We start from the raw sequence: 13,097 nt of genomic DNA on the forward strand, positions 1-13,097 counted from the left end.
AGGTGCTCCTCCCTTCATATCAACTAGAGCTGGGGTGCAGTATACACTGTAAGACTCAGTAAATAGGGACTTGTACTCTGTGACAGATTTCTTAAAGATCGCAAATGCACATTTTTGTTAAACCATAACATAAAGCAATTTAAGACAAGGCAACTCTGGTTCATTGAAAGTCAAGTTTAAAAACCTATTACTCTGCGCTCAGCAACTCAGGTGCTAGGGACAACATGAAACCCTTGATAGCCTACCACACGCAAAAAGAAGCCACATTATTAACTTCGGATTTCCTTCTTCTTGCACTAATTAAACACCAGTGAACTACATATTTTGTTCTATGGCTTCATCTTAGCATTTTTTTTTTTTTTTGGGCATAATAGCAGTATTTAACTAAGGTAGTTTGTTCAGCGTTTAACATTTTTGTTTTTCTTGGCACCAATAAAAGTAGTCATAATGGACTGTGTTCAAAAATGTATTTTTATTGTATTTATTGTATGTATTATATTTATTTTTATTTATTGTACCTATATTATGCTTATTTCACACTCATGAGCAATAAAAGATCTTAAGAAGCCAAGCCAAACACAACATCGCAGGAAACATAAAGTTTATTTAGACTCTAAAGCAGATAGAGTAATTTATTCAAATTTTAATTGGAATTTATTAAGACTTTTGATCACTGATAATGTAAAGATGGGGTTACTGATAAAGTGATTACTGCAACAAGATAACGTGTTTTAACTATTAAGACAGCAGTTCTAAAGACATACTGATAGATGTCTATGTAAGAAATGTCAGGACAGACTGTCAGTTGTGACCGAAGTCACAAAGAAGTCACGAAGAGTTTCAAAATTTTAGATTTTTTTTTTTTTTTTTTTTTTTCTCCCCCCAAGGTTTTTCTCTGTTTGAGTAATGTGTGATTGTAGTCCAGGCCCCAACCACTAATTTCTCAGTATTATTATCAAGGGTAATTTTTATGATTAAGATAAGTATTTTCTCAGTTAATGTCCGTAATTTATCATTCTGATTGATGATTATACAAAGCTAACTCTCAGAGGAAGTCATACCTTCCCATAGAATTTATACAGTGTTACACAATATTCAGTATATGTGTAGTTTCAGTGGAGGTTTTGGCTTTGAGTAGATGTTTTACTTCATTTATGACTAGGCAGGGACACTTGAAGGCTTGAATACTTACCCGGGAAATCACCTTTAAATATGAGTGTCAGATATCAAGCCCCCGAAACTACTCATGCACACACGGAGGCACTTAACATGTGAATCTGTTGGCACATAAACTCACACACTTATTTCCTTTCTCAGTTATACAGATTGGGCCACAAAAATTATATTGAGGTGGTTTGTGTATGTGTGAGTGCGTGTGTGTCACTGCATGTGTGCGCTGCAACGTGAGCACGGGATCTTTGGTTCCAGATGAATGTTCCTGTGTCTGGAATCCCCCTATCAGTCCAACACACACATACATATACATAAACACACGTGAGTGTGCGCGCGCGCGCGCGCACACACACACACACAAACACACACACAATCTCCATTCATCCATTCAGTGTTTCCTGTTGCTAATAAAAGCAGATAATCTACATTGTATACTGCGCACATACACAAATATACACACTGTTTAAGAGGATCTTCCCCTTTGCCCAACAGACCAGCAGTTACTTATTTAGTCACCTAATGCCACCGTTACTGGAAGACAGATGGGCTTTGGAGAACTGCTGTTGCTTAAGCAAACAAGACACTTCTCTCTCACTTTCAAAGTGATTCATTTAGCACTACTAAAATGACAAGATAGATGAAATGAGCATTTGCATAAAAGAGTCCCTCGGTCCTTTTTCTTTTTCCAGTGTCGCTAACTGAAAGTTGCACTGTTGAACTTTCTACTGATGATTTACCAGCATTGTTGAACTTCTCTTTTTGTGATGAATTTGCTTTCTCACTTAGCAACATGCTGGCCTGTTAATATGTCATTGACAAAAAATGCAGTCTGGGTGTGTGTATAAAAAATGTGTGGAGGCTGGATGCATTTGCACATGCATGGTTGTGTGTGTGACTGATGGCTCCATATACATCACTCACCTACCATGGTGCACATATTTCAGAGAGAGAGAGAGAGAGAGGGAGGGAGACCACCCATTGGGTTGTAACAGGGGTCCAGATTAGTCTGCCCCTGGCAGTCCCTTATGGGTCTGTTGCTTTGTTGATGGTTTTTTAATGACCCCAGTCTGGCTACAGCCTCATTGTACTGCCATGGGTGACAGGCAGATGGGAAAAGCTGATGGGTTAATCTGACATACTAGAAAAGAGTGGAGAGGGATCTTTGTCGGTCCATCCCACTGAGATCCCATTTCTGCTAAAGCACTTTAGGGAAAATGTTTCTTTTGATGTTGTTTGAATTTCGGCATAAATACTACAGGAAATTTTGATACAAAATACAACCTAAGAGTCTGCGGTGTTGCAGAAATTACTTTGGGATATGCAGTGTTAAAATATGACTTGTTAACATCCAAATACTGGTGCAGAATTGGGCAGGTTAGATCAAAGATCCTGATAGATATTTTAAGTTAGGAGGAGACCTTTCCTCATCTGACTTGGATTCATCTAAATCTAAATCTAGATTTGAATTCATCTAAATTCAAAGGACATAGTAAAATTTAAATATCCTAAGGCTCAAAGTAGCTCCTAACTGGCCAAGTGTGGAGAGTCTAAGCTTCAGCTAGGCACCTCAGTCCTAACTTTAGGACTCCTAAGTTTTTGTTCTTAGAATAATTATTGGCTCCTAAATTTGTGAGAATTAAGAGGTAGTCTGGAGGACTCACGATGTTCATAAGCCCTGCTTGCAATCAGTCAGCTGCTTCTGGCATTGCACATGGTCACATCAGCGTATTGGAAAAATACCATCCTGAACATTATTCAAATACAAATAATGAAATTTGAACAGGGTCGACCTGTTGTTGTCGCGGAGTTCTCTCAGCAACTCAGTAAAAGTTGCCCTCCGCAGCTTTGTGAACAGGTCTTAGAAAGATCTCTTAGCTAGGAACTTTGGGCTCCGTCTAGAAGGAATTAATATGGCCCTTGATCTGGAAGTGACTGGGGAGTAGAGGTTCGGTAGTTTTTTCTTTTCAAAGTATACAAAAGATAACCTCCAGTAACCTGACCATGGTGGTCTTTATAACTTCACCTTCTACATATTGGCAACCATTGTAATACAGTACTGACTGGATGGTCCCATGAAAGCCATTAGTTTCCACTCTCATGCATGTCATGTGCATGTCTCTGCCTGTCAAATTGGATTTAGAAAACTCGAGGGGAATGTCACCATACTTTTATGTAAGCACTTGTTGTTGGACTCTTGTGTTTTTATAGTTTGAAACCAAAATTAACTGAAGAGTTGCATTAATTTACAAGAGATGAAAAGATAACTTTAAGTGAGCTGTTATTGAGTTACACGATAGCTGAAGGGAGTTTTACGACTCCTCAAGCCTGGTCCTGTCAAGTATTGTTCGGTGAAATAATTCTTTCTACATTTTCTCTTATATAACCAAATGAAGCAAATATCAGTATTGTTATTAACTTTCTTGAATAGTATCTTCTGAGACAATCTGTACAGTCACTGCTATAGGTTCCAGTAAACTCTGTTGTTGGTGACATGCAGAGGAGTGAATCTGTTACCTGATCAAAGGTATTTTCCCAATTCTTCCCCTTGGTTCCCTCTACTTATAGCCCTCCCACTGCGTTTACCAGAATAAGACACCCATATCTCAGACGACATTAAACAAATTGAAACCAGATTTCCTGCCTGCGCTCAAACAGCAGACAGGCTTTTACAATACAAAGCTTTCAAGAGCAGTCAGCCTCCATTCAGTCTGGATTTGTATTTTCACTGTGATGGTGTTTCCCTTTTTTTGGCCCTCTTTTGACTATGAATATCAGTTAAACTCTGTGGGTGTGGGTTAGGGGAAAGTTTAGATTGGTGTGTTCTCACTTGTGACACATTATGATAATCTTACAAGATAGTGACGATACTGCATTAAAGTTGTCTCTCAGGCAAACCACGTGCTTGATGATGATGTTTTTTTTCACTCTTTTGGCTTTTTTTATTGAAAAATTAAGCTTTGATTTTAAGGAAACCTTTTTTCAAAACATGATGTTTCAGGACTCTACAGAGTATATCCGACACGCAAGCATTACTAGCGCACTGTCCTTAGTTGTGCAACAGAGTTCAGAACCAAAGACTGATGAAACTGAAATTTCTCAGTGATGACCAAGGATGAACCGGACAGTCATGTCTGTGAATCTGCTCTTTTGCCAGACAGTGTGTTTCTACTCTGGACCGACCGAAAGAAAAGCAGGCAGGCAGCAGCAGGGAGAGGGAGGGGGGGAAAACCCTTGCACTGCACGCAGGAGAGCACGTGCAGCACTCTCTGGGAATGTTTAGATATCTCCTCAAACGGCTCCGCATGGGAAAAAAAGGAAAAGTCATCCTCTGTGCTTTGACTGCAGCCGGCTGGAGCAAAGGGGCTGGCCCCAATTTGACATAAGCAAACACACACACATTACACACACACACACACACACACACACACACATATGAACAGGCATATACTGTACATACACGCATTCAAGCGCAGACAGTTACATTGTTGTGATTGTTTGCAAACACACAATCACATACACACCATCACATACATAGTGTGGTTTTCCTGTGCGTGCCCCGCAAAAACACACACACTCCTCTGCAATTCAATATATTAATTGTCGATGGTCTTTTGGCAAGGTTCCCGGTTGGGAAAAGGGGGTACTGATCAGTGTGTGCATGGTGCATGTGCAAACACACACACGCACCGGCATCTGGATATTAAAGCCTTGTCTGTACCAGCAACGGCAAGAGGAAGAGGAGGAGGAAAAAAAAGAGAAAAAATTACAGCATATATCAGGAATTTTCCAGCTAATGATGTGCGGATGTGGTAGCACTGGGGAGAGAGAGCCACTGACTGTGCTGTCTTTGTTTCGCTCGCAGAGGGCCCCATGCTGCATTCCTGTACGCTGTGCATACTTTGGCAACAGTTGTGGTGCCCCTTTTTTCTGTTTTACTGTATACAGTTTGTGTGCTGCTCTTGCACTTTTCTTTCTGGCCCTGTAGCTCTGTCTCTCCCTCCCTCTGTCTCAATCTACCTTTCCCCTCATCTCTCTCTCTCGCCCTCGCTCTCCTCCTCTCTTTCGCTCTCTCACTCTCTCTCTTAAATCTTCTTTCTCTCCTTTCTTATTTCCTTTCTTGGTCTGGCACAGCGGTATTGTTGCGACTGTAAATTGTCCTTTTTTGCAGAACAAGAGAGAGAAAGAGGGAAAGTGAGAGAGGAGTGAAATAATGGTGTTTACAACATGGCTGACTGCTGGAGCTTCGAATGGGGCCTCTCTGGAGACACAACATCACAGCCTCAGCTCCACTGTACTCTCTGAATGTGCATAGTTTTGCTCATATTATTATAACATCCGCTGCTTCTCCCATATGTGGCCTGCCTATACAATCTGTAGCCTTTATCCTTTTTCCTGTGAGATTCACTTAGGAAGACTTTAATTTGTGGTGGATTGCTTTCAGGAATGTAATCAAATTCTAGCTTAAGACCCAAAGCATGAAACAGTTGGAACATTTACCTGAGAGAATGAACTGCACTGCACGTTTATTCCTTTTTATTCAGTAACAGCTGAAAGTTAAAACTTTCAATCATGCTCTTACTGATTCAGTTACAACTGTTGTTTGGCCTCTGGTGCATCCAAAGTACTTGTCTGTGAGTGTGCATGTGTGTGTAGATGGCATGTGTCTGTTTGTGCAGTGGTGCTCTTTCATCCTGGGCTTCCTCAGTGAGAGAGAATGTAAACACGGGCCCCTGGCCAAGCTCCATCAACCCCAGTGCCTCTGGTGCTGCAGCCCTAAGCCCAGCAGGTCACTGCAAAGGTCCACATGGAGAGTGACAGGAAAATGCTTGTGTCATGGCAGTGGTGTTGAGAGTCAAAAAAGGATAAAGTGAGGGACGAAGGAATGTGGTTCCTAACAACTCCATGATTTGCCAAAGATTTGTAGAATAATTCGGGTTAATTAAACCATGGATTTTATTTTCATACTATTATCTATAATTTCTTTAGGTTATTAGACGTTTGTACTGATCAGAGTCATTGCTGAGATCCAGGAACATGGCCAAATTAACAGAACAAAATCTGGTGCGGGAAATACAAGCACACAGCCTGTAAACAAGTCAGCATTTTAAAGGAATGGTTTAATACTTTGGAAAATATGTTTATTTGCTTTCTTGTGGAGATTTAGAAAAGAAGATTGATACCACTCGTGTCTGTACACTAAATATGAAGCTAGAACCGGCACGCGATTAGCTTTAATATAAAGATTCAAAGCAGGGGGCAACAGCTAGCTTGTCCCTGTCCAAAGTTTTAGAAGTTCTGGTTTTACTCGTTTAAACAAAGAAGATATACAATTAGTGAGCTTTATAGGTGCTGGTAGGCAGATTTTGTTACCTTCGGACAGAGCTAGCTAGCTAGATGTTTCTCCCTGAAACATGATAATGTGACAGCTTGTGTTTCTTGACCTGATGAGGAAACATCAGGGCGAGAAACACAAGCTACCCTCTATAGATGCTGCCACATTTCCAGACCTAAGCAATTTGGTGAATACATTTTCTTATCACTGATAGGAATGATAGTTAAATCTACAAAAATAAGTCCCAAGTTGTAATAAACTATCATTATCCTGTAAACATCAAACACATGCTCCAAATAACTTCCATACATTTGCAGACACTCAAACACAAAAGCATTTGGCATCCAAGTACATTCTTCCAGGCAAAAGCAGGTGCTCTCATAGTCACGTGCAAGTACTCACACATAGCACAAACCAAATGCCCCCACGCTCACATGCATGCACTCCATTGTCATGCTTCTCCGCTGTGCATGCACAGTGTACTGGTGGCACAGGTCCGGATGTTGCATGTCAGACAGGCTTGGAGGTCCAGCCCAGGAGGTCTGGAGGTCCTTTGGGGCAGGAGAAGCCATTTCCTCCGCAAAGCAGAGTTGGGAGGAGAGAGAGCAGCAGTGGGGGCTGAGGAGGATGGTGGTGGTGAGGGGGAGGATGCTCTCAGCAGAAAGGAATTCCCAGAATGTTGTCCTTTAATCTGGAGTCAGCCTCTCACACACTCTATGTCTCTCAGGCCAACTCTCTAGTTTTTTCTCCCTCAGTTTTATCTGACCACCTCCGGCTTTTCTGTAACCATGAGGAAGGGAAGAAGTGTGTCTGATAGGCAGAGAGATGGATTGAAAATCCAAAGAAGCTGACCTAAGAGCAAAACACTGTGTTCCACAGTTTAAGGCTGACTCACTGTCTGTCCAACATACTCTATGTATGAGTCTGTATCTCTGTTTTCATGCAGCGTGGACAGAGGAGGGAGAGCAGGAGGGGGTAATGAAAGGATATGTGAAGAACAGAGAATGAGAAGGGTGAGAAACAGAGGCTAAACAAGAAGGAATGCAAACGTGGTCGGAAGAAGAGGACGAGGAAAGGATAGAAAAAAGCAACATTGCAATTGCATCATGTCCTTTTTCTTTTTACAGCCGTCTATGTGTTATTGTCATATCCTTGTAAATGTTTATTAAGTGGTGTATATAGGCCATGTCTCTGAGCATGTTCTTTTGTCAGGGTAATAGTTTTGAGATATTTAGTATGACATACTTTACACTTAAGTATTTATGGAGAGCTTTAAACTGTGTGTATAATCAAAGTGCATTCATGGACATTACAGGCTCTCCAACTGTTATATGTAGACTTTACTACATCTCAGCCATATGTGTTTTACAGACTTGGGGGCTTAGAGAAACAAACAGAGAAAGAGAGTCATTTTGGAGAGCAGGAAAAAGAGATTGCAGGAGAGAGGGAGGAGGTAGGAAGAAAAGGGTGAGGAGGGTTGTAGAGCTGAAAGCAGTGCCGACAGCAGAATGTTTGTTTAGAAATGAAAATGAGCACCCTGAAGCTTTGAATCTGAGGTTCCAGATGAGCCATTTGAGGGGGGCAAGCAGTTAATAATTTGAGAATATTAGGCATTAGGTAAAGTAAAGAATAGCAGTATACGTTTACAGAAAAAGGGTTTTGTTTATAAACACTTAATGGTTGGCACTTGTTTGGAAGTGAGGCTCAAAGTAGAAAATCGCAGTGCAAACCAGCAGGGTATTTTTAATACTATTCAGTTTAAAAAGTTAGTGAAATGATACGTCTGCTGAAATGACAAGTCCATATTTTCTCAACAAATCTCTTGAAAAGACCAAAATCAAGAACAATTTAATTGTACTAAAAAGTCTTGCCTGTGTAGCCAAAGCCTGAAATAACTTATTCTTCCAAAAACTAAGAAAAAAAATGAGCCACACTCTTGCACAGGCTGGAATGTTCCTTTTATTATGATGTATAGTTTATGTTGAGTCAGGGCCACATCATCCTGGCACAGTAAATACTAACTGGTGTATACAATGTATTTGAAATCGGCAACTGAAATCAGTCTCCAACAAGTGCACTATATAACGTACAGTACGCAAAAGTTAGAAAAGAGTATATATTTTTGATCCTTTTTTTAAAAAATTGAGTAGGAATAAATGGGCCTGGGCTTTTCAGTGTCACATTGCAAAGAAGTCAGATAGTAGTGAGAGATGGACTAATGCATTGTTGGTTTTGGTCTTTTCAGGATATTCATTGGCAAAAAAAGAAAAATATTGAATTACGGCAGGCTCCTTTTAATGCAGGATAGAATGAAAGATCACCTTACCGAAGGTATACTGCTACAAAAACATTATGCTACAGTGCAAGTAGTCAGGGTGTACTTTCAGATTGCAATAGACCTTAACGTATCTATCTTCCGGTGTATCTGTGAGTGCATGCATGTGTGATATATATGCCTTAATCTGCAGTTGTGGCCAGGATTTCGAATAACTCTGTATAGCACTGAGGCGGATATACCCCGAGCTCAAAATCTGTGGTTCTTCCTAGAAGGCTCTATGTGAGCGCGTATTCACAAGAGCCCTGACTTTTGACTCTGAAGGGCTACAATCTCTATGCAGTACACTTAAGTCACATGTATTTAAACCTGAAGCTTAAAGACTTACAGGAAAGTGTTGATTGGGCCATTTGTCACTGATGTATCCATCCTCATTTTAAAAGAACATGTGTTTGAATGTTTGAGGGTTTTAGCAATGCCATGTCTTGGCTGGTAGGGGGAAAATTGAGATGTGATGTGCTCTAACTAGATATTAACCTGAGCACCTGCAGAAAACTTAGTTAAAATCAAAGAATTCATAGAAAAAAGAAAGCAATGCTTTCATTCTTGAATTTTCCTACGCTAAAAAAAAAAACTATCAATAACATTTTGTTGCCTGACTATATGGGCAGCTGTACAACTTCCATTCATGTTTTTCTTTGAGGTTTCACTGTTCTGAAAATCTTCTGTGATCCTAACAGCCAGTCTGTTCATTCTCAGCGTATGTCTCATTTCTGGTCACGTGGCTCAGCCGACACATCTCAGACAACTAGCCTCAACTTCCTCCCTATTTCGACTGAAGCAGGAAGCAGGAGATGAGAAAGTGTCACACATCTGCAAAATGAAGCCCCCAGCTCTATTAATAGTGTCATTCAGTTTAGAAGACAAAATGTGACTGAACTTTTTATTCCTCTTCTCAGTATCTGTTGGACTGCCCTGTTTAAGAATCCCCGCTTGGGGTAATGTTTGGTCAGATTGCAGGTTTGCCTCAGATATCAATGACTTCCCTTTACGCTACAATTATGAACAATTCCCCATTAGCGTTGCATTCTTATTCTAGGGACAGGTGAGTAGTAAAATGTTGTCCCGAAACTTGATAACTAAACTCATTGTTCAGGATGGTTCTTTAGCCATTGACAAAGACAGATAGACAGGGATATTCTGCAGGAAAATAATTTTATATTTGTCACTAATGGCTTTTTAAATGCTTAAATTTTATATTACTATTAACATTACTGTTAAACCAAAATATCTTTTTACTTCCAAACAGTTATTTCAGTTTCAGACAGTTGTAAACTAAAAAAAATGTTTTTTCTGAATTGACAATTTACAATAGGAAAAGGACTGATTAAACTCAGTCTTTATACAGATGACAAGACTAAAGAGTCTACAGCCATGCTAGCTAGTCTCTGTGAGACTGTACTTGCTTTGAGCTATTGTTAACATCAGCATGAGATCATACTCTCATGCTGATGTGTAGCAGGTAATATTTACCAGGTGCAGTTTAGGTGCATGTTAGGATAACATTGGTAAAATTGGCAGTAAGCACAGCAAGTACAGTTGAGGCTGATGGGAATGTCATTAGTTTTTCAGGTATTTGATCATGAACAAAAGTTTTGTACAAGTTGAAATTTTGACCTGATGATGGTGCAAGAGAAAAAGTCAGGGGATCGACAAAATCATTAACATTCATCCACTAGGGACCGTGAATATCTGTGCGAAATTTCATGGAAATCCATTCAAAGACATTTCACTCTGAACCACAAATGTCAACCTCTCTGTGGTGCTGGAAAAAAGGTCAGAGGATAACCAAAGTCAGTAGGATTCATCTTCTGGGGACCACGAATGTCTGTCCAATTTTTATAAGCAATAATTTTAATAGTTTTTAGATATTTCACACTGAAAAGATTGTTGGACCAACCAACTGACATTGCCATATATAGAGCCACAGCATGGCTAAAACACATCTGGTTGTTCCAAATGGGAATTAAATTAGGCAAGGACCAACAAGTGCGCTTATTGAAGTACAGGATCTCACACACACGTTCTTTGGACAGGATTAAAATCACCAATCGACACATGTAATACTGAAATCATCCAACCACCCCTAGTGAAAGAAATCCTATCCAAAAGTCTGTGAACCATAAAGTTACGTGAGTGCTGACTCCATGTAACTTCTCATGAGGCACTTGAGAACATAAGCAAGAATTTGCTTCACTCTTTTTAATAGTTCATATTTGGCCATGTGCATACTTTGAAGATCATCGCTCTCATATTACTCAAATGGGCATGTGGATAACATCTAATCAGGGTATTTCCTCATACTCCAGCAGAGAGTCCACGCCAGCTAATAAAGATACCTAGGTGACACTGCACTCTTTTTGCTTACAAACATTCCCCTCCGACTCTAAGATCCCGATAAGCACTCTGCAGGGCCTGAAGGGGGGACTGCAGCCAAAAGCTGCTGGAAAAATCTGGAGTTTAGGAAAGCACCTGGAAACAGTCCACTCTCTTACTAGGGGTCACTGAGTTTTGTCTGGAGGCTTTCCCTACTGTAGCTGTTAACAATGCTGCTGCTTTCCTGCAGGCTATGACTACACATACACACTCATACATGCACTCAGAACTACCAATAGAGTTGCAGTGACAAATTTGGAAATCATGCCTACTGTGAAGTGGCACAAAATGGCTGCCAGTATACCTCAGGTGGGTGCAAGGTTGCTTGATGTAAGACGGGAAGTGATTTGTTTGGGGGTTTTTTTTGTTTTTGTTTTTTTTCTATTTTGGCAAGGAGGTAGGGTTAGGGTGGGTTGGTGGTTATCAGTTAGTCAAATCGTTATCACGTCACGTAGATATGACATCCGGCAGGTTTAATCCAGTGAAACGTGTTGTTCATTATCATAATGGGGAGCACACCATGTAAACGCACATATACATTATATGTAGGTACAGTATTGTGTGTCCCTGTTGGATTGCTGTGGAAAGACTGTGTGATGTGGGTACACCAAAACGGCAGCAGGGAGACGTGTATTGCCAGATATGATTTCATGTCTTACGTAAGCCTAAGATGGGGGCAGAGAAGCCTTACCGTGTGTGTGTGTGTGTGTGTGTATATGTGTGTGTGTGAGAGAGAGAGGGAGAGGGAGAGCTCCCCTGGGCAGTGACATTTACCTAGTGCTGCTGGCAGATAAAACTACATGGAAAGAAGAATATTTGTTTGTCTTTGTATGTAAATTTTAACAATAATGTCTTTAATGGATTTCTGCTGTGTGTGTTGTAGGTGGTGACACTATGGTACAGAGCCCCAGAAGTGCTGCTCCAGTCCAGTTACGCTACACCAGTGGACCTGTGGAGTGTTGGCTGCATCTTTGCTGAGATGTTCAGGAGAAGGTGAGAGCTAAAGAGCCAGATGGAGACCTTTTGACTGAAATATTGGTGTAATTCTCAAACTGAAAAGTTCACAGGCACACTGTTTTATACCTTTGTAGTCTTATCAGTTTATTTAGGACTGATTTCTCAGAAACCTTGAGCAGGAGGAATGAGATATAACATGGCAGCAGAAGGGAAGGATAGAGAAAGCTCTGATTGGCTTGAATGTTTTTCCAACCGGGGAAGCATCCCTCAGTAAGCACAACACCAGACCTATGCGAACTGGGAAAAAAAGCTGAAAACCTTGGAGATGCAGGCAGCGATTTAGAGGTCTGGAACCAAGTTACTGCTATTCACATGTCATTATTTTCAAATTATCCCCTCATTCATCCACTGTTGTATCCTCCATCTCTTCTGCTTTCACAATGAAATCACATTAAACATTTACACCTTAACAACTGACAACTGACTTGTTAGGAAAAGATAAGTGTGACGTACCATTATAACATGGAAACGATTACACTCACTTACTGACCTGCATCGGCACAATGTCCTTGCTACATACAAGCTGGCTCTTTATCCTTTGCAATGAACTTACTGTGCCAAATTGTAGCTAATTTTCATGTATAAAATGTTTTTATTTTCAGGCTTAGCATGAATTGTACCACGAACCTATATTGCATTGTGTTTACCCTAACGATTTTTCATGTTAAAGTGGTTTGAAGTAGAAAATGAAGTAAACTAAAACCCCTGAACTTATTTTACTTACAGAATATAATTTGAATCCTATGCTTTTTTTCAGTGTGAATTTGTAAGTGTGGTGACATCAAAGTGAGGTCTGAAATTTGAGCTAATTTAACCATCAGATGGTTGAACTTAACCATGTGCTACTTACCACTGTGTTACTAG

General features: G+C 40.3%; 1 protein-coding gene across 2 annotated transcripts in view; it reads left to right on the forward strand.

Moving 5' to 3' along the window:
- The window catches only part of cdk6 (cyclin-dependent kinase 6), a 35,294-nt gene that overhangs the window by 12,661 nt on the left and 9,536 nt on the right, over positions 1–13,097 (forward strand). For both annotated transcript variants that reach the window (XM_040121507.1, XM_040121508.1), the window contains exon 5: positions 12,100–12,209. In XM_040121507.1, the coding sequence (XP_039977441.1) occupies positions 12,100–12,209 (110 nt within the window). The remainder of the gene's footprint in view (positions 1–12,099; positions 12,210–13,097) is intronic.

Source organism: Xiphias gladius, chromosome 24, assembly GCF_016859285.1.
Source record: "Xiphias gladius isolate SHS-SW01 ecotype Sanya breed wild chromosome 24, ASM1685928v1, whole genome shotgun sequence".
Taxonomy (NCBI): domain Eukaryota; kingdom Metazoa; phylum Chordata; class Actinopteri; order Istiophoriformes; family Xiphiidae; genus Xiphias; species Xiphias gladius.